Raw genomic sequence first — 22,499 nt, 5'->3', positions numbered from 1 at the left:
TACAGTTTAGGAAAATGAAAGTGAGGACTGTACGTGGTCCTTCTAGCGGCTTGACATCAACTTTCATGCTCTATATTTACCTGCGAGTATTATAATGGGTTATCCGTAACTGTCGACTGTAAAGCTCGACTCTATACTAAAAAATAAACCAAAAGTGTCAGTATAACTTACTGCCGGAAACGCTTTCCTGTGAGATAATACGGCAATGGACAGTTAGCATAAATTGCGTTTTCAGTCAACACAATTACCATTTTTGGGACGAAGAGAATCACACGCCATCTTGGAGATCCATTCTCAGCATCAGTTCTCCGTCTACGTTTGGTCGGGAATCGTTATTGACAGCCTACTCGATCTGTTTGAGCTACTGGGACAACAAAGAGACGTCAATTACTTGCATTTTCTTCCGACCATCCTCCGTGATCTACTGGAGAATGTTCCGCTTGCAGCGCGACAGAGGGTGTGACTGCTTCATAATGGACTCCTTTACATTATCAGCGCGCTATGGTCCGCTATTTGAATGAACATTATCCCAGGAGGTGGACTGGACGTAACGCACCTATTGTGTTGTCAGCACGGTCCCCCGATCTCATCACTTCTGGCTGTGGGCCACATGAAAGAGCTTGTGTATTGCTAGCTGCATAACACAAGATCTGTGGAATGCAATAGTGACTGCTGACAATACGACCTGGGGTATCCTATAGATTTTCCGACGCGTGCGATAGCGATCGTGTACAAGGGCAGAACTATGCAGGGTGAGTCACCTAACGTTACCGCTGGAAATATTTCGTAAACCACATCAAATACTGACGAATCGATTCCACAGACCGAACGTGAGGAGAGGGGCTAGTGTAATTGGTTAATACAAACCATAAAAAAATGCACGTAAGTATGTTTTTTAACACAAACCTACGTTTTTTTAAATGGAACCCAGTTAGTTTTATTAGCACATCTCAACATATAAACCAATACGTAATCAGTGCCGTTTGTTGCATTGTAAAATGTTAATTACATCCGGAGATATTGAAACCTAAAGTTGACGCTTGAGTACCACTCCTCCGCTGTTCGATCGTGTGTATCGGAGAGCACCGAATTACGTAGGGATCCAAAGGGAACGGTGATGGACCTTAGGTACAGAAGAGACTGGAACAGCACTTTACGTCCACATGCTAACACCTTTTTATTGGTCATTTTCACTGACGCACACTTACATTACCATGAGGGGTGAGGTACACGTACACACGTGGTTTCCGTTTTCAATTACGAAGTGGAATAGAGTGTGTCCCACTGGAAACGCGTCTACGTATGTGATATCAGCATGATGGTGCACCTGCACATTCCGCAATTAACACTAGACTGGCCCTTGACAATATGTTCGACGGGCATTTCATAGGACGTGGAGGACGCATAAATTGGCCAGCCTGTTCTCCTGATCTTACACCTCTGGACTTCTTTCTGTGGGGTACGTTAAAGGAGAATGTTTACCGTGATGTGCCTACAACCCCAGAGGATATGAAACAACGTATTGTGGCAGCCTGCGGCGACATTACACTAGATCTACTGCGGCGTGTACGATATTCATTACGACAGAGATTGCAATTGTGTGCAGCAAATGATGGCCACCACATTGAACATCTATTGGCCTGACATGTCGGGACACACTCTATTCCACTCCGTAATTGAAAACGGAAACCACGTGTGTACGTGTACCTCACCCTTCATGGTAATGTACATGTGCGTCAGTGAAAAAGACCAATAAAAAGGTGTTAGCATGTGGACGTAATGTTCTGTTCCATTCTTTTCTGTACCTAAGGTCCAACCCCGTTCCCTTTGGAACCCTACATAATTCGGTGCTCTCCGATACACACGATCTTCATAACTACCTCCTTGTCTCTTTTGATCCGTTGTGGACGCGGGACAGCGGCTTCTGAAATATTTGACGACAGCCGTACAATTTGAGAAGTTATTTTATTTTCATTACTAGTTTCGCCAATTTAGCATGCCAATATTATGCCCCTTATGCGCGTCATGAATAGACATTCGAACTCATCGATACTGGCATATTGAGAGCTATCAGTACGTGGACATTGTGAATTTGTATTTCAAGTGCTTTTTTCGAAGACTTGATAGTTGCCCTTTCCCAAGGTGGCTTCCATCAACTCCCCCTCCCAGATGATGCCCTCTCTCCCTCCATCTATCCCACCTATCAACTCTGATCCCCAACCCCCCTCCTTTCCTCCATCCTTTCCCTGGGCTCCCTCCTCCCCCCTTCCATCCTGTTTTCTCCCCACCAAAACTCTCCTTACCTACCTTCTCCTCTCCCCCCTCAGAGTCCTTTTGTATTCCCCTCCTCTGCCTTCCCCACCCCCTGTCGCATCTGACCAGCACTTTTCACCCCTCTTATGGGTCCTCATCCTCCATCGGCTCCTTTCCCGCCTCCCCCCCCCCCCCCCTTCGCTTTTCCTCTCCTTCCCTCCTTTTTTATCTTTCCATCATCTGTCCGGTTTCCCCCCACCTGCTCTCAGCTGTGGTATGTCACATTTACCAACTTTTTAGTGCAGTGTTTCAGTGACTGTTGTTCGTCTTTCTCGTGTTGCAAACAGAAACCATGCTGTCGCTAGGTGTGAATTTTATATCTTTTGCGAACAGAAACCAGACTGTCGCCTTGTTTTTTAATTGTCGGTCTATTGTTTTACCTGTCTGCTTCGTATGTATTTTATCATCCCTCTGTTATTTGTTTTAAGTTCCACGATTTTTTTCGCCATGTTACTCTTTAAGTCTCCCATTTTATCGCCTGTTTTTATTATTTATTCTCTTCATATTTTTAACAAAGTCTGTAGGCTGAAAAGCGGCATACTACGCTGCTGCCAGCCCGCCCCCTTCGGGGGGAAATTAAATTTAATAAAGAAAAGAAAGCCCACTTTTATAGTGTTTTCTGTTCTCCCTAGATCCGATGATGGCGGCTTTAGTTTCACCGAAATCATGGAGTAAAAAGTATTCCTGCGATCTTGGCTACCAGTTTATTGTTTTACAAGCATCTAGATCGCTCCCACATGAGCACAATGTGCTCTCTACAATGAGGTTTTTACTTCGAAATTTAAGTATAGGTAATGCAGGGAAATGATTCCTTGTTTTAGTCTATCGTGGACACTTCGTTAATTGGTTTGTATATGCAGTTTCTGTGCTAGTTTGCAACGGAGGGATTTTAGTGAGTTAATTAACCAGATACGGTGGTTGTGAATGGCGAGTTGGTGTTATCCTGATCCAGAAAAGTTGTAATCACTCGTAGCGAGGGGTGAGGTGACAAGCCGTCGGCACACGGACCGTGCTGTCGACGTTAACGTTGAGTGTGCCGAGTTCAAAGTGCTGCTGAACGCTCAGGAACGATGCGACTTGTGCATACGGTACATGGGCCCCACCGTGGTATAGGCGATCGCAACGCACTTCAGCGACAGTTGGGATGTTTCTAGTTCGTAAATCACACTGTTTACTCAACGGACCCGCGCAAATTTCCCACGTTAGCCCTAATCAAACGCACATTTCCTCCATCGTCCACTAAAAGAAAAGTACCATGTCCAATCAATAAGGACACAGGCTTATAGAAGTTTCATTAGAAACAGTGAGGTACAAATTTGGAATACTTCTCCGTATAAGAATAATAAATAATGTTTATTATTTCATCATTCCTACATTTTAGTAAAACCCCAAGGTCAGTCTTTCTTGATGACTGTTCCTACCCAGTAGCAGAATCTTTGTATTTGCAACATGTGAATTACGAACAATAAAAGGAGCAAAATGTCTTTATACAAGTAGGGCAAGCTGTCTAGTAGAGAAAAGCCAATCGAACAGAGTCACCCCTAGAAAAAGGTGAACTTATATTTACATAACACCAAATATTATAGTATATACTTATATTAAACTAATAATAAAGGATTAGAACCTAATAAAAACGCGAATGTTAGGAAAAAAATTTGGATGTGTCAAGCCGTGAACCACCGCCCTGAAAAACGACTCATTACTAGCAAGTGATCCTACGCATTACCCTAAATTAACGACACACAATTTGCGCCTAATCATAGTATGTTACCCCTTACTGAAAAACCTTAATCGTAGATATGTTACTAAATGAAATTTAATTATAACAAATTGTATCAAGAACTATGCGTTTTGAGTGGCTTTTCAGTGTGTCGCTGCCTTCATATAGCCTACTCTTATAATACCCAAGTTACAATAATTCTTTTGCCACGATTATGACGTTTCTCATTATTTTATTGGAACGAATCACACAGTTAACAACGGGTTTTCCTGTGATTCTCAGTTTCCTGGTGCTCAGAAACGGCATATATAAATATAGGCTTGAAATGAATGCCAATATGCAGGCGATCATTGTAGTCAAAACCACCCCTTCCTTCCGCCTCCTTGATTTCTATCTCACCATCTATGGCCGGCCTATCGCCCTCATCCCCACCCTTAAGTACCTGGGCGTCACCCTCAACTGTCGACTCTCCTGGACCCCCCATCTTCGGACAATCCAAGCCAAGGCACGCTCCCGACTCCATCTCCTCAAGCTCCTTTCCAGCCGTACGTGGGGTCTGGACCCCTCCACAATACTCCACACCTATAAATCCCTCATTCGTGCTATCCTTTATTACGCCCATCCAGCCTGGATCCTCGCCCCCCTACCTTTTATAAATTCCTTCAAATCCTTGAACGCCATGCTCTCCGCCACGCCTATGGCAACCGTCTCCCCTCCCCCACTTGGATCCCGTACGATCTCATTCTGTTCCCCCACCTCCTCCTTTTCCTTGAAAGGATACGGATCCTGTAGACCTCCCGCAAACTCAGTCCTCCTCACCCGCTTGTCTCACCCATCGTCTCCCACCCCCGCCCGCTGCGGCGCCTGTATTCCCACGTCCCAACTCTCCACCCTCCTTACCCTCTCCCAAGGTGGCTTCCGCCAGCTCCCCCTCCCTGATGATGTCCTCCTCCCCTCCATATACCCCTCCTATCAACTTTGATCCTCCCCACCCCCACTTCCTGTATCGTTTCCTTTAGGCACCCTCCCTCCCTTCTCTTTCCTTTTCCCCCATCCCCTTCCTCCACCCCTCTTCCCCCAGGCTTCTCCTCCCCCTTCCTCCCTCCCCCTATCTCCCCTGCCCATGGCATCTGCTCTCCCCTCTCCCTCTCCCACCCCCCCTCCTCCTCTCTTGGCAGGTCCCCAGACTCGTACACGGTCGCACGCCAGAGATCAACACCTCGTGTTTCTGTGTGTGCCGTCGTTTTGTGCTTAAGTGGTTCAGTGTTATTCGTTTTGTGCACCAACGTTCACGTGTGACACTTTTCGTCTATGTATGTGTCCAAGTGTCTGATCAAATTTTATCTTCGACTCTACGCCCTTGAACGGCTCCATGTATTTTAAACAGTGTTTGTCTCCGTTTATATGTCCACCATATTTTTTTCTCTAATTGTTTCCATTTGTATCTTTTGTGTTTCTCTGCGGCCAAAGAGCGGCGTAGTATGCTGCTGTAGGCCTGCCTGTAAACAGGTTTGAAAATAACAATAAAGAAAAACAAAACAAAAAAGAATGCCAATATGGCGCCTGACAACTCTGTACTGAAGAGAGAGACGGCGAGCGTGTGACGTAGGTGGCGTTGTGCCATCTCATCGGTCAACGCTCAGACGCACGCTCAGAATATCTGACATGCCAAATATTGCTCTGCAGGTTCGGAAAGACAGCCGAACGTGCTATTCCACGCTGTGACGTCTAAAAATCGGCACGCTCAACGTTCGGATGCACGATCCGTGAACCGACTGCTTTAGGCGGAGGGACTGACCTCGTTGTGGCGGATGTCGGAGTCGGGGCGCTCGGCGAAGTCTCCGTCGGCGTCGGCGCCCTGCGGCATGAGGCGCGGCGGCGGCAGCCTGGGGTATCCGCCGTGGCGCGAGACGGCGGGCCCGGGCACGAGGCGCGCGCGCAGCGCAGCCTCGTAGGAGGGCGGGTGGCGGTGGCGCGTCGCGGGCAGCACGGCCAGCCCGTAGCCGTGGCCGCGCGGCCGCTGGTAGCCCGGCGCAGCCCGCCCGGGCACGTACACCGGCCACAGCCCGCCGTACAGGTGCGCCGGCGGCGGCGGCGGCGGCGGCGGCAGCACGCGCACCGCGCCGCTGCCGTACATCCCCACGTGGCCTCCTGCACACAACAACCACCTGCTAAGGAACGCGTCGGTTGGCATCTGCCGTGTCAAACCCCTTCCGTACAAACCATTTTCGTGTACCAATCCACCACTCGTGGCAAGCGAGTCTACAGCAGCGCCCCTGCTGTTATATTACAAGACTGAGGCTCGTCTGCCACGAGTGGTCGTTTCGTTTACAAGTCAGCGTCAAAACTAAGTGTAGGGGAGAGCGGGACAATGTCGTACAGCGGGGTAATACCGTGCACCGCTTTATCCAGTTTCCCAGAGAGGGCAAAGGACGGTGCATGGTGCTGCCACATAGCGGAACTAACTACGGCGCAGACGTCTTCGACAATCGGTTTCAACTGATTTCGACTGTTTTCTTATAAAATCTGAAGATAATAAGTCTAGAGGTGAGCGAAACATGTAATAGCAACAATATTTAAAGTAGCTCTATTTAATCACGCATTTCTTGATCTTCTTTTAAACATCAAATGTTAGACGTTAAATTTCGTGATTGTTGGGTTAGAATTTAAAATGGCGAGTCATGTTGTCTCGGAGCAATACACTGCCCCAAGCACGGTATTGCCCCGTGGTGAACGGTATTTTCCTATATGGTAATTTCTTTTGGAATTTTCGTGAACTATATATTTGGATGTGTGTGTGTGTGTCATCTTACAAGTTTCCTTGTGTAGTGCATGTGACACAGCTGAAAACTGTATTTGCGACTTCTGCCATTAAAACAGGGGATAAATGTGTTCAGAGACAAGTTGACACCAAAACCTAATAATTTTGTTTTACCAGTAAAAGGATTTTCTGTATTTAGAAACTTTAATAAGTTGTAAAATTCATGTGTTTCTATTCTAAATAAATTCTGATTTTCGAATTTCTTAATTTCATTTATTTTTACAGAATTTTTGTCATTTTACGTGCAATGCTGTGTCATAAGATATATTGTGCGGTAGTACCCCACTCCTCGGGGTAATACCGTGCAATGTAACACTTTTGTAAAACAGCTGTAGGAACGTAAATCGATATAATATAGCAAATATGAAGTCATAAACGTGTGGGGCATTGATTTCTTGCCCAAACAAATGTGTTCAGCATTTCAATTGAGTTCGAAAAATGCGAAATATTTGAAAAAAGGCTTACGTGCACGGTATTTCCCCGCTCTCCTCTAATCATAACATGCAAGCTTTCACCGCCGGCGTCTTCATTAATTAAAACTTCGGGGCTGAATTGCCGTGATCCATATATAAAACTTCTTCTCCTTCCTGACGTTTCGTTGCCTACTGCGGGCAACATTTTCCGAGGTGAGTCGGCGACTGGCTGCTAGGAGCTGGTGGTCCCGCTTATACAGGGTGTTACCAAAAAGGTACGGCCAAACTTTCAGGAAACATTCCTCACACACAAAGAAAGAAAATATGTTATGTGTCAGGAAACGCTTACTTTCCATGTCGGAGCTCATTTTATTACTTCTCTTCAAATCACATTAATCGTAGAATGGAAACACACAGCAACAGGACGTACCAGCGTGACTTCAAACGCTTTGTTACAGGAAATGTTCAAAACGTCTTCCGTTAGCGAGGATACATGCATTCACCCTCCGTCGCATGGAATCCCTGATGCGCTGATGCAGCCCTGGAGAATAGCGTATTGTATCACAGCCGTCCACAATACGAGCACGAAGAGTCTCTACATTTGGTACCGGGGTTGCGTAGACAAGAGCTTTCAAATGCCCCCATAAATGAAAGTCAATAGGGTTGAGGTCAGGAGAGCGTGGAGGCCATGGAATTGGTCTGCCTCTACCAATCCATCGGTCACCGAATCTGTTGTTGAGAAGCGTACGAACACTTCGACTGAAATGTGCAGGAGCTCCATCGCGCATGAACCACATGTTGTGTAGTACTTGTCAAGGCACATGTTCTAGCAGCACAGGTAGAGTATCCCGTATGAAATCATGGCGGTGAATCGAGGAAGTACAGTACATACTGACGAAACTAAAATGAGCTCCAACATGGAAATCAAGCGTTTCCGGACACATGTCCACATAACATCTTTTCTTTATTTGTGTGTGAGGAATGTTTCCTGAAAGTTTGGCCGTAACTTTTTGAACACCCTGTATAGAGCGCTTAGATGGCGCCACCACTCGTCACGTGGTGATCACGAAATAGAATTTAGTGAGACAAACGTGATAGCTAGAACCTCGCATTTTTATACTCGCATGTATAGAGGAGCTATAGAGATCTAAAAGCACGGAAATAATTTTAATAGAAAAGAAGGAGGATTAAAACTAGACAAGATATGGCGGTCGACTTTGTACCAACGAAGTTACAATCGATTACCTGTAATCGAGAGAGATGGCACTATCCAGAGATAGTTTTAAAGTCGAAAGCACGTGACGAGTGGTGGCGCCATCTAAGCGCTCTATATAAGCGGGACCACCAGCGCCTAGCAGTCAGTCGCCGACTCATCTCAGAAGATGTTGCTCGCAGTAGGCAACGAAACGTCATGAAGGAGAAGAAGTTTTATATATGGACCACGGCAATTTACCCCGGAAGTTTTAATTAATGAAAACTGCGTGTGTTGTGAGAACTATTTCCTGAGCAGTTAAGCACTTGAACCGTGGTATTAAGGGTACGAGGGGCCATGTTTTTTACTATAAAATCAGTACATTCAGCTCTCCTAACGATCTGTTTTACGTAACCTGCAATACGTCTGTATCAGGGGCCGTATACAGACAGGTGACAAGCGCTTAATCGATATAAGTACCCTCTCAGAGCTATGGGAGACCGTTAGGAAACGGAACAGTACTGTAAAAAATACAAATAGGGAATGGCCATGAGTTAAATGATATTTTTGGACCAAGATGTCCCTCACTTCTGCCATACTTATCCAGATGCGTCCAATCTTTCTTTGTGTAATTGGCCGTGTAGTCATACAGGTTTTGGATGTCTCTGTAAGTTTATTCGATTTGTAGTATTTACGAATAATCTTTTGTATATGATTCAGAAATGTTGCCTTAAAAAGAGTGTTCACCATTGCAAACAACAAAATTAACAGGAGACATCAAAATTAGAACTGTGGAAGTAAAAACTTTCTGGAACATAACACTATGAAAACCCACTTAATATATAACACGCTGATGTTAATGTGCTAAAGTAGTTTATATAGAACGTTTGTAAAATAGGCCTAATACATCTTCGTATGCTTTACCAATTTTTTTGTGACTTTTGACAATGTGCTTCATGTCTCCACAGCGAACTCGCCAACAACATTGTTCTGTCATGTGGTGTTGCATAAAACGAAATCGGTAGAGGCAGCTGAATCACCCTGTATATTAATCTTTTCATTGGGTTGTATGCTGGAAAACCGTTAATTCTACGCTTCACATTTTGATATCGCCTGTCAATTTCTTTGCTTCTGACGGTGCAACACACTTTACAAGACAACGTTTCTGGATCATTTATGAAAGATTACTCGTAAATACTGTAAACGGAATAAACTTACAGAGACATTCAAAACCTGTATGGATACACCGCTAATTACAAAAAGAAAGACTGGAGTTACAGTATGGAAGAAGTACGGTATATGTTGGTCCGCCCGGTTAACCGAGCTTTCCGGAGCGGGAAGGAGCGCCTGGCCCCCGGCACGAATCCGCCCGGTGGACTTTTGTCGAGGTCCGGTGAGCCGGCCCGTCTATGGACGGTTTTTAGGCGGTTTTCCATCTGCCTCGGCGAATGCGGGCTGGTTCCCCTTATTCCGCCTCAGCTACAGTATGTCGGCGATTGCTGCGCAAACAAGTTCTCCACGTACGCGTACATCACCATTACCACGCAAATATAGGGATTACACTCGTCTAGTGTGAGACGTTTCCTGGAGGGGTCCACCGGGGACCGAACCGCACAGTAACCCTAGGTTCGGTGTGGGGCGGCGGAGGGGTGAAGTGGACTGCGGTAGTCGTCATGGGGTTGTGGACCACTGCGATTGCGGCGGTCGTTTCCAGGTCCCCAGTTAACATACGACGTACATACAACGGTATATATCTTGGTCCAAAAATAACATTTAATTCATGGCCAATCCTTACTTGTATTTTTTGCGGCACACAGTCGCCTAAACCTGTGAGAGCGAACTTACGTCGATTAAGTAGCTGTCGCCTGTCTGGTTATCGTTTCTGATACAGACATAGTGAGGATTGCATAAAACGGATCGGTAGGGGCAGCTGAATCACCCTGCGTGTACTAACGGAATGTAAGAACGAGCAATGATAACAGAGTTTATTAATGAGCAAAGCAAAATTCATAATTGATATTCTTGACAAAGATTGTAGTAAATTTCCACATTCCTCAAAAACTAAAAGAATAGGAAACGTATTGTTCATACGTTTTAAAGATCTACATTTATCTGACGAAGAAAATAGATTTTTACAAACACGTCGAACTATATTAAGACGTCAGCAAACAGTGCATTATTATTCCATCCTTTGTGTTTTAAAGATCTACATTTATCTGATGAAGAAAATAAATTTTTACAAATACGCCAAACTATATTTAGACGTCAGCGAAGAGTGCACTATTATTTCTTTCTAAATGCTGAAAAACAACACAAATAATTTTTCTCTTTAAATAAGTTCTTATTTATACATTGTGCAAGATTTATCTGTCTAGGTATTACAGAACGTAAATACCGTTTTTCCTTCAGACATTTCATCTGTTTTGTGGGAGAATACTAGTAGGAAAGATAAATGGGCTCTCGTGCAATCTTTGGAGTGTGTCAATAAAACAAAGTAAAAAATATGTTAAGAGGACTCGTAAGCACAAATCCATTACTGTAATAGTAGTGTTCTCGGCGGTAATCGGTTAACTTCCAGTGTCAGCACACGACGCCAAATTCCACCGCGTTTTTGCAGACTACAGCATTCTCAAGATTCAGAACTCTGCACTCGGCACAGTCACAGTCACGTACGTATCCCATAGGAGAAGTGGATGGTGGCTGATTTACACGCAAACCCTTTATGCACACTCACGAGTGGTCGATTTTGATCAGAACGTCTCTCGTGTAAAACAGGCTTAAGATCCCAAATTACGAGGGTGTCATGATAAATACTAACAGCAGGCAGCCATCACAGAGTTCCCCTCTCCGAGATGACAGTCTACGTTTACATTTATATCTAAACACATAATCAGAAGCCACAGTATGGTGCATGGCGCAGGATACCTTGTACTACTCCTAGTCAATCCCTTTCTTGCTCCACTCGCAAACGATGCGAGGGGAAAAGAACTTTTTATACGCTTCGATACGAGCCCTGATTTCTCTTGTCTTCGCGGTCCTTACGCTAGAACTATGTACACAACAGTAGAATCTTTCTTCAATGTGTCGCAAATTGTGGGTGTCTAAACTTTCTGAACAGTGTTCCGCGAATAGAAGCTCTTCTTGTCTCTAGAGATTCCCATTTGAGTCCAGAGAATATTTCCGTAATACTTACCTCTTGATCGAATCTACCAGTAATAAATCTAACAGCACTCCTCTGAATTGCTTCGATGTCTTCCTGTAATGCGACCTCGCGGGCATCCCAAGCACTCGAGCAGTACTCAAGAATGGGTCACACTAATGTTCTTTACGCTGTCTAATTTATACATGAGCTACAATTTCCTTGAATCACCCAACGCAATAATGTCGACCATTTGCCTTCCATACAACAAACCGTACATGCTCGTACTATTCCTAGTTGCCTTATGATATTTAATCAACATAACTGTTGTCAAGCAGCAAACCGCTAATACTGTATTCGAACATTATAGGATTGTTTTTCCTACTCATTTTCATTTATCTACATTTTTAGACATTCCTTTCGTCTGTGCCTTCGGGATTCCGTAGCGTCGCACCACATCCCACATGCGGGCGCAGCTAAAAGTCACACATTGGGTACTTTGAATTCTTTTTATCGAACAAGCCAATGTTCACTAATCCACAACAGTCGCAAAAAGAACAAGAAAGTAGCGAAAACTCCGTGCACAGTTCCTGGCTGATCCACCAGTACCGACCAACTACCGTTTCCTCCTCAGCCAATGGCGTCATTGGGTGTGGTATGGAGGGAAGCGGGGTCAGCACAACACTCTCCCGGTTGTTTTCAGTTTCCATGACCTGGAGCCACTACAAATTGGCCTAGTAGCTTCTCAATTGGCATCACTAGGCTGAGAGCACCTCGTTCCCGTCTTCCCACCAACCCGTGACCTCCGCATAGCAGTCAGTCGCGCTGGCCACTCAGCTACGCAGGCGGACTAAAACAAGAAAGTGTCTTAGATGAATTCGTCGCCCGCGCACTCGAACGCACTTCCGAATGCACTATAGCGTTTCTGCTCCGGAAAAATAACCTCATTGATCACGAAGGATCACTAACGCCAGACGTCCATAATAATAACCAGTTTAAAACGCAGACTTCGCCCCAGGTGGCCCACGACCTGCCAGTACAACCCAAAAAGGGCTGCCGGCCGACTCCTCTATCCCGCAACCTCCAGACCGCTATGAAGTCTAGCCCTTTCAGCCAATCAGAAACAGGAGCAGAATTTAGGCATTTTCATTCGCCATTTCCTGCTCCTGCCTATGGTCTCCGGTAATATTCTGCTCCCTGGCAGTTCTTTTACAAGTTTCTCTTAAGTAGTTGTCAGGAAGCACAGACCATCGTGAGAAACCACAAACCTGTAAGGCAGCAAAGTAGGCTCCAACTACAATCAATTTTTGAGGCTTAGGAAAAGACCGGCCCGCCAGCTCCAGATTCTCCTTGCCCCAGAACATGATCCAAACGTAGACAATAGCTAGTGGGAGGATTAACATACACAATTTTCCAATAAATAGAAATGCTGTCCAAGTCATTCTGTATCCTAATACAATCACTCAACAATGACACTTTCTTCCACACTACAACCTGGTCAGCAAAACTGCCGCTCATATTATCTCTCAGATCATGCATGTATACGCGGTGAATCACCTAAAGCTTGCACCGTAAATAATGTGGAAGTGGAAGGTGCTATTGATATGTGGTTTTCACTGAATGAATTGGTAGTCAGGGGCTCGTATTGTCAGGCAATCAGCGTATTGTAATAATATTTAGAACGTGTATACTTTGTGCAAACATACACTTTTTAAGTCGAACAGTGCCTACTGACATTAAAAAACGAAAGGTGGCGTAGATAAGAATGTCAGTGATGTTTGTTACATATTTCCAGTGCAAGTCCTTCTGGATACATCGTATTTTGAAAAGTTTCCACATCAACGCTTGTCAATACGTGTAGTAGAATACACTAAAGAACAACACAAGCGCGTACACTAGTTACGTCAAAGTTAGACAGCTGACCATCTCACATTGTGCTCAAAACGACTACCGGCAACAGCGGTACACTACTCCAGTCTGGTATGGAACGGGCGCTGCACACGTGATAGCATTTCAGTGGAGATATCCGAGCAGGCTGCAGTAATACGTCGTTCCATATCGACGGGTGTAGTTGATATGTCTTTGTAGACAACATCTTTCAGCTTTCTCCACAAAAAAATAAAAGTCTACAGGCATCAAGTTCGAGGAACGGGCTGGCTGAGGTACAGGTCGTTTGCGTCCAGTCTAAGCATTTGGAAACAGTTCTTGAAGACATGCTGTTGTACAGCGTGAACTGTGGGATGGGCAGCCATTATGTTGGTACCACAGGTTCCTCCTAGTCTGCAGAGAACCGTCATCTACCATCCGTGGAAGATGGTCTGCTGGAGACTGCGATACTTGTGCGCGTTCAAAGTTCCGTCTATGAGAAAAGAACCATTGAGCTGACGGTTCACCTCCCGCACCACAGGTTTACACCCCAGGGACGTTGAATCCACTTGACGAAGGCAACGGAGTCTGTCAAAAGACCAGTAGTGCATGTTTTGGCGGTTTACCTGGCCATGGTTGGTAAATGTGGCTTTATCATTAAACTATATGCACAATACATCTGGATTTCAAAAAAATGGTTCAAATGGCTCTGAGCACTATGGGACTTAACATCTATGGTCATCAGTCCCCTAGAACTTAGAACTACTTAAACCTAACTAACCTAAGGATATCACACAACACCCAGTGATACATCTGGAGTATCCAGTCCTAATGTCCACGTTGAGAAGAGAACGCTATTCTCACAATCGTTTCCAAGCAGCTCTTGATGGAGAGAGATGAAACCTATATCGATGGAGAATGCGTAGGACATTTGATAATACATGCCGCTTCCTCGTGCGATAGCGAGAAAGCTAACGTGCTAATCAAATGCAACAGCACCAAGAATATTAATTTCTTCAACTTCTGTCGTCACTTGCATCCTTCTGTTACGTGTTCTGTGGGTTACACTACCACTTTCACGTAAGTGCTCCACTGGTACTCGTTCAAGACACAGAGCACATTCTAACAGAATTTTTCATGTCGACCACAAAAATCTAGTGTCAGCCGAGAGTTAGTCCATCTGTTGTTTTCTGTGGCGTCATGAAGGTGATAAACAACGCCATAAGAGTTCCGTGAATTACTTCTGGGCGTGGATATCGGAGAAAACTAGTCCATGTTTAGTGTTCAATGATGACGTGCTTCCTTTTTTAGTCTTCTGACTGGTTTGATGCGTCCCGTCACGAATTCCTTCCTGTGATAACCTTACCGTCTCAGTTTAGCACTTAGAAACAAATTCCTCAATTATTTGCTGTATATATTCCAGTCTGTCTTCCTCTACAGTTTTTACCCTCTACAGCTCCCTCTATTACCATGAAAGTTATTCCCTAATGTATCAACAGATGTTCTATCAGCCTGTTCCTTCTTTTTGCCAGTGTTTTTCATATAATCCTTTCCTCGCCTATTCTGCTGAGAACTTCCTCATTCCGTACCTTATCAGTCCACCTGATTTTCAACTTTCTTCTGTAGCACCACATCTCAAATGCCTCGATTCTCTTCTGTTCCGGTTTCCCCACAGCCCATGTTTCATTACCACACAATGCTGTGCTCCAAACGTACAACGTCATTAATTTCTTCCCCAAATTAAGGCCTATGTTTGATACTAGTAGACTTCTCTCGGCTTTGAATGCCATTTTTGGCATGGCCGTCTGCTTTTCATGTAATCCTTCCTCCGTGCGTGATGGATTATTTTGCTGCCTAGGTGGCAGAATTTCTTAAATTTATCTACTAGTGATTGCCAATTCTGCTGTTATGTTTCGCGATATTCTCGCTTCTGCTGCTTCACATTACTTTCATCTTTCTTCGATTTACTCTCAATCGTTATTCTGTACTCATTAGACTGTTCATTTCATTCAACCGATCATGTAATTCCCTTCCTGAGGAAAGCGTGTCATCAATGAATCTTATCATTGATCTCCTTTCAGTTGAATTTTAATCCCACTCTTGAACCTTTCTTTTATTTCTGTCATTCCTTCTTCGATGCATAGATTGAACAGTAAGGGCGAGAGACTACGTTCCTGCCTTACGCCGTTTTTAATCCGAGCACTTCGTCCTTATCTTCCACTCTTATTGTTCCCTCTTTGTTCTTTTATTACCCTTCTTTCTCTAGAGCTTTCCTCTGTTTTCCTCATAATTTCGAACATCTTGCACCATTCTTCATTGCGGAACGCTTTTTCCAGGTCGACACATCATACGAATATGTCTTGATTTTTCTTCAATCCTACTTCCATTATCAACGTAAACGTAAGAACTGCCTCTCCTGTGCCCTTACCGTTACTCACGCAAAACTGATTGTCATCTAACAGTTCCTCAAGTTTATTTTCTATTCCTCTGTATATTATTGTTGTCAGCTACGTTACATTTAAGTAGAAAAGTGAACAATCATAACGTAACCGCCACATGCAAACACGAGAGAGATTCTCCTAACCTTCATGTGTTTTTCGCCGTTTTGCGTCTAGTTTTTCTTGTGGTAAGGATGACTGCAAGCCTCATGTATGTGGATATGGCGAAAATCCGGTTTTTCCACAAATAAGTGTCTCGTATAGCCACCGCGCTCTACAGTCGATTCGAATAACGTCTGCGAGCTACGATGATCTTCGGTCGATACCTGTACTGAAATGATGCGCAAGAAGCGGTTGCGTTGGCGACGCTCTTCGCGGGAGACCAGGGTATAAAAATGGCTGCACGGCGCACTTTCAGTACACTCTTAACGAAGCCGATCGTCATGCGCTATAACAGACCTGTACATCCCCTCGGCTATTCTCTTGGTTTAGTAAAACTACAAGAATGTAGTTTAGTACGGGAACTCTGTGTAAGGGAAGAGACTGGTTTGGCTCCTCTTATTGGTTCTCCGTACGGTGCTCTGGTCACTCACTCTCTGACGCAATCCGCCTACGGTATTTACGCCCGCAGTGTCACGACTCCGCTGCTCACGCTCGTGCATCCGAAGTTTAAAGTGCTCTACTAAACTAGGCTTTTGCTATCTTTGTTCTGTTCTATGCCTGCATGGGCCACTTGTTAATATTATTGTACGTGTTTTACGTGAGTTGTGACACCTATATTCTAGCATATCTATTAAGTAAGTTGTACAATAGCCCAATTCTCTCATTTGAAACAGCTATGAGTGTATATGATATCACCCACTCTTCCATTGTGAACAGCTTCGTTTTCAAAGTTACAGTGCCGCCCAAAATTGGCACAAGTGATTGAAAAACAAAAGCTGAGCATGCAACAGCAACATTAGAAACACAACATCACGCAAAGGAACGTGATAAAGAGGATGTGTCCTCCAAAGACATTGTGCCGGTTAATGGCCGAATAGAATAGCGAATGATGAAGTAGGCCTTTCTGATGTAGTTCAATAATCACAGACCTCATTCTCCATACGACTATTGAAAATATCTGTCTTTAGTGTATAAACACTGTAACTTAAAGTGGAAGACAGAAACTGGTACAAAAACTGATGATGTGTTGCACTGGTTTTGGCAGTGACACCTGTATTTACGTAAATGAATAAATATATAAATACTATTTTCAGACCTTGCCCCGACAAGTGTTTATAATAGCTCGTGATTTGACATAGTTATAATGGTGTTAAAACTATGAGATTTATGCGATATTGCAGTGTGTGTTTGTAAGAAGTATGACACAACGTTCTTTGGGACATGCGTACATGTGTAAAGGAATAGGCACTGGGGCGAGTACAGCCGCTTTGAAATACGAGGAATGTATTCGCAGTTGCGAATACAGATAGCTTACAGCTCTAGAGTGTAATGACAACATAGAAAAATTGTGCAGGACCGTGACTCGTACGCAGAGCTCCCCTTTGTCGCGAGCCGTCACCTTAGAAATTTCCGCTATCCGTGCACGCTTCATAGCCAGACCCAAACATCCATACGTCGTCGTCGATGTGCCATTAACCAGCACTCGTAGGCCCACACTTACTGTAATTCCCGTACACTGGAGGTATTTAATCGAAACTCGGTAGCGTGATATCGATGGATAAATACGGTGATGCAGTGTCAGTGTTAGTACGATGCAGTGTTTCTTCGGACATGTTTGGATTAAAACTATGGGTCTCGAACTCGGGACCGTCGCCTTTCGCCGTCAAGTGCTCTACCAACTGATCTATCCAAGTATGACTGGCAGAATTAAAGATATGGGGAGGGGTTGTGAGTCGTCCTTAGGTAGCTCAGTCGATAGAGCACTTGCAAAGGTCCCACGTTCTTGTCTCAGTCGAACACTCAGTTCTCATCTAGCAGTAAGTTCCATATCAGCCACACTCCGCCGCAGAGTGAAAATTTCACTCCGGAAACAACCCCCAGGCTGTGGCAAAGCCATGTCTCGGCAACGTCCTTTCTTCGAAGAGTGCTAGTCATGCAAGTTTCGCTGGACAAACCGAGCGAGGTGGCGCAGTGGTTATCACACTGGAGTCACATTCTGGAGGACGGCGGTTCAAACCCATGTCTGGCCATCCTCATTTATGTTTTTCGTGATTTCTCTAAATTGCGTCAGGCAAATACCAGGGTGGATCCTTTGAAAGGGCACGGAGGACTTCCTTCCCCATCTTTCCCTGATAGAAGGTTGTGCTCCGTCTCTAATGGCCTTGTTGTCGACGGGACGTGTAACAGTCTCCTCCTGCTCTGCCTCCTCCTTCTCCTCCTCCTTCCCTGCCTCCTCCCTTCGCTGGAGGACATCTGTGAAGTTTGGAAGGTAAGAGATGAGGTACTGGCGGGAGTATGGGGATGGATCGTGATACCTGCTTGGGTAGTTATGTCGGTAAGGCACTTGCGCGCGAAAGGCAAAGGTCCCGGCCCGTCACACAGTTTTAATCTCCCAGGAAGGTTCGTCGTTGAAAGTGTCTCCAGTCCCACAAAGCCGAGAACAGACATAACCCATATTAATGTCCATCAACAGGTGCCCAAGTACTTTTGATCAGATATTTTGTTAGATTCGCCAATGATGTGTTACTACTAATGAAAATGAGAAAACATTTCACAATATGGTATAATAACTGAACGGATGCTGTGAGGGATAGGTCTATGGATGAAGCAGTGGCGGTACAAGATACATATTTCTGGGAAAGCCAGACCTTCGACATAACCACATACGTGACTCCTGTAATCATCTTTTCCACAGTAAAAACTGGCAGCAAAACGTTTCTCGGAAAACAGCGAAAAACACATGAAGCTTTGGAGAATCTCCCTCTTGTTCGTGTATGGCGGTTCGCTTTTTTGTTTGAATGGAACGTAAAATCAGTTGCTACATTGTCTCGACATTATCGTCTACGATCGATGTCGATGGGCTTCCTTCTCGATTAGCATCATACTCGTCAAATTGTGTGAGGGGGGAGGGGGGAGGGGGACGCGACATTGCATTTTGTCCCTGTACAACCAGAATTTCACGGTAAATCTGTCTGGATTTTTTCCCACAAGAATCGTACTGTCCAGCGTACTTCAACTCTGGGGTACGTTTCCACTTTTCGCTCCATTTCACTCCCACATTATGGGCAGCAGAACTATGTCTACAGGAGACCCAGAACATGTAGTCTCTTTCTGACAATGCACCAAGTCCCCTCGTATCACAATAGCTGACTGTGTCCTCCAAATCACTCAAAAATTGATCATAAACATATCCCGTGTGGGGTTATTGGTACCCCCATCGGGCGCCTCCCCGGGTGACGGATAGGGAAAAGCTTCCTAGATATAGGTGGTACTGGGGAAATGAAATACCCAGGGCGGACCAAAAACCAATAAACCCAGTAGTGTATGTTCAGCATCTGGCGGCCAGTGGCCGGCGTCTGTTCCTCTAGTTGAGGCGGCTGCACAAAATCTTCTCGAACTCAAAAATCGAGTCGTATACCTGTGGTCTCAACAGAGATCACCACAAAACTAAAATTCAACTTGAACGCATGATGGAAAAGACGACCACAGAGTCACTACACCAGGCACCAGTCGATAACTGGATTCACGTGATCATCGGATTCTGGGGGATCAGGGACACCATGCAGAGAAGAATCGGAGCTTCTTATAAACTCCTCACACTCTCAAAACGAACCGTAAAAATTTTATTGGTGTAATTAAAAAAAAGGCAAATTAAAGCAACTTACCAACGCAGTGGGAAAATTTAACCTTAAAATCACTGCACTGCAAGAGACAAGATTCACAGATGAAAGACACTTTAACACAGAGAATTACAGGATCTACAAGGGCAAACCTGCCATAAACGTAACAGACAAACTACCACTTTTCGGAACAGGATTCGCCGTACACACTTCCGTACTCGACTCAGTTATTGATTTCACGTCTCCCAATGAAAGAGTCTCCCTGTTATCAGTAAAATCAGCTAATAAGGCATACACTCTGATCAATGTGCACGCCCCCACAAATCACCACAATAAAATCTACCCTGAAACAGTGGATAATTTCTGGGAAACACTAGAAGAAACAACAAATAAAGTACCTAGGCACCATGTGAAAATCTTGGTAGGCGATTTCAACGCACAATTAGGGAAGGAAAAAAAATTCAGAGATACCACTGGACCCTACACCAAACACAAACGTACCAACAAGAATGGTGAAAAACTAATCGACTTCTGCAGAAACTTTGGATTTAAAATAATGAGTACCCAGTTTCAAAAACCTGCACATAAATTAACCACATGGAGATCATCCAGTCTTAGACAGGGTGAATACCAAATAGACCATGTCGCGATTTCCAAAGAAAACATAAAAGAAATTCAAAACATCAGAACCCGCAAAGGTGTCTTTGAATCAGATCATCATCTTCTCCAAATAAAAACAAAATTCCAACCCAACAGAATGCTAAAAAGGCCACCCAAAAGTACAAAACCAGATCCGGAATATCTGCAACTCAACAAAGAAAAAATCATCATGCAAATTAATCAGAAAAAATCAACAGACTGGAAGAAGAGAAAATTCAGTAAGCCCTCAAATTAGGACAACCCCCTCGGAACAGGAAACATCGCTGGTCGAAAGCAACCTGTGACGAGGCAGTCGACAACCGAATAACTGCGTGGAAAAAATTTAGCTGTCACAAAACTGAAGAAAACTGGGAAAACTTTCTTAAAACCCAAAAACGGACCTCAAAAATAATTAGAAAAGAAAAAACGGGGATATGACAACAACAGACTTTCTGAAATCCAGCAGATTTCATCAAAAATAATATAAGATATTTTTATAAGACTTTCAGAGAAAAATTACAGGGATACCAAGCGCCTAGCTTGTGCTTCAAGAAACCCGATGGCTCTTTGGAAAACAACACGAAAAATAACTGCAAAATCTTAGCCCAGTATTTCAGTTCCCTCCTCAACTGCGAGCCACCCCAAGAAAAACTTGTCTTCTCTTCTCCAGTATTCACACACCCAGACTCACATGCCCCGGATCTTGAAGAAATTATGGAGATAGTCAAGCAGTTGAAAAATAACAAAGCACCAGGAGAAGATGGGATCATTGCTGAGTTCTGGAAACTAAACGATCCTATACTTATGCAGTAATTACACCATATAATGTCATACATATGGATAACGGAGCAGATACCAGAGGACTGGAAATGCGCTCTAATTCACCCGCTACACAAAAAGGACGACATAACAGACATGAACAATTACAGAGAAATTTCCCTGCTCCCAGTCGCTTACAAAATCCTTTCCAAAGCGCTTTTAAACAGGATAGAATCCCAAGCAGATACACTAATTGGTGAATACCAGGCCGGATTCAGAAAAGAACACTCATGTGCGGAACAGGTCTGGTGCTTAAAGACAATATTAGAAATGAGGAAATGCAGAAACATAGTAGCTACATTCATCGACTTCAGGAAAACAAATGATTCAGTGGACCGTGGAACCCTGTTTAAAATCATGGAAGAATTTGGGATCGACCGAAAGACACGAAAAATCACAGGACAGACATTTACAGGAACAACGGCCAAAGTGAAATTCATGAGCGAAGTATCAGAACCCTTCGAAATCAAATATGGAGTCCGACAGGGGGACGGACTATCCCCAATCCTTCTCAATATTGTTCTAGAAAAGATAATCACGGAATGGGAACCTCACGTAAAGGGTATCCAAATTGGTGTCAAGAAAGAGAACTGAATTATAGTCAAGTGTATTGCTGTCGCTGACGATATTTGCAATCATCACCAATAACAGAACAGAAGCGATTCACGCAGTGGAAAAACTACATGAAATTTCACAAAAAAACGGACTACAGATATATTATGAAAAATCCCAATGTATGGAAAGGCAGCCAGAAAATAAATCCCCTTTAATAACAAAATATGGTAAAATTGCACAAGTCTGCCATTTTAAATACCTCGGTGAAACTATACAGTCCTCAGGATTAAACCGAATTGCCAATGAACAAAGAATCACCAAGCTCCAGAAAGCCTAAAGCTAACATTGACGCATTACAACAAGAAGTGCATTTCAACAGACGCAAAATTAAGGCACTATACAACAGTGATTCTTCCAGAAGCAATCTATGCAGCTGAAACAATGGTGATTTATGGTCATTCAAAAATTAAGGAAATAGAAACGCAGGAAAGAAAAATTCTCAGGAAGATTTACGGTCCAATCAACAAAACTGGCATTTGGATGAAGAGACCACAAAACGAACTCTATAGAAAGATCAACATAGTAACAGATGAAATCAGAAAGCGCCGAGCCAAATTTTATACACACATCTACAGGATAGTAGACTCCAGAACAGCAAAGAAATTATTCAATATTATAACAAGGAGTAAATGTGGTACAGAATGGCTGAAAGAAGTCCAGAGAGATCTACAGCAAATCAACATAAAAAATCTCGAAGATCGCACCGAGTGCCGGCATAAAATCACAAGTGTGAAGTCTGGGG

At 44.1% G+C, this 22,499-nt stretch overlaps 1 protein-coding gene across 1 annotated transcript in view; it reads right to left on the bottom strand.

Moving 5' to 3' along the window:
• Window positions 1–22,499, bottom strand: part of LOC126354146 (low-density lipoprotein receptor-related protein 4) — a 765,275-nt gene that overhangs the window by 573,632 nt on the left and 169,144 nt on the right. Inside the window, exon 3 of the mRNA XM_050003556.1 lies at window positions 5,832–6,184. Within this exon, the coding sequence (XP_049859513.1) occupies window positions 5,832–6,184 (353 nt within the window). The remainder of the gene's footprint in view (window positions 1–5,831; window positions 6,185–22,499) is intronic.

Source organism: Schistocerca gregaria, chromosome 3 (genome assembly GCF_023897955.1).
Source record: "Schistocerca gregaria isolate iqSchGreg1 chromosome 3, iqSchGreg1.2, whole genome shotgun sequence".
NCBI classification, from domain to species: Eukaryota; Metazoa; Arthropoda; class Insecta; order Orthoptera; family Acrididae; genus Schistocerca; species Schistocerca gregaria.
The sequence above is the reverse complement of the archived record's forward strand: the minus strand, read 5'-3'. Positions and strand labels throughout refer to the sequence as shown.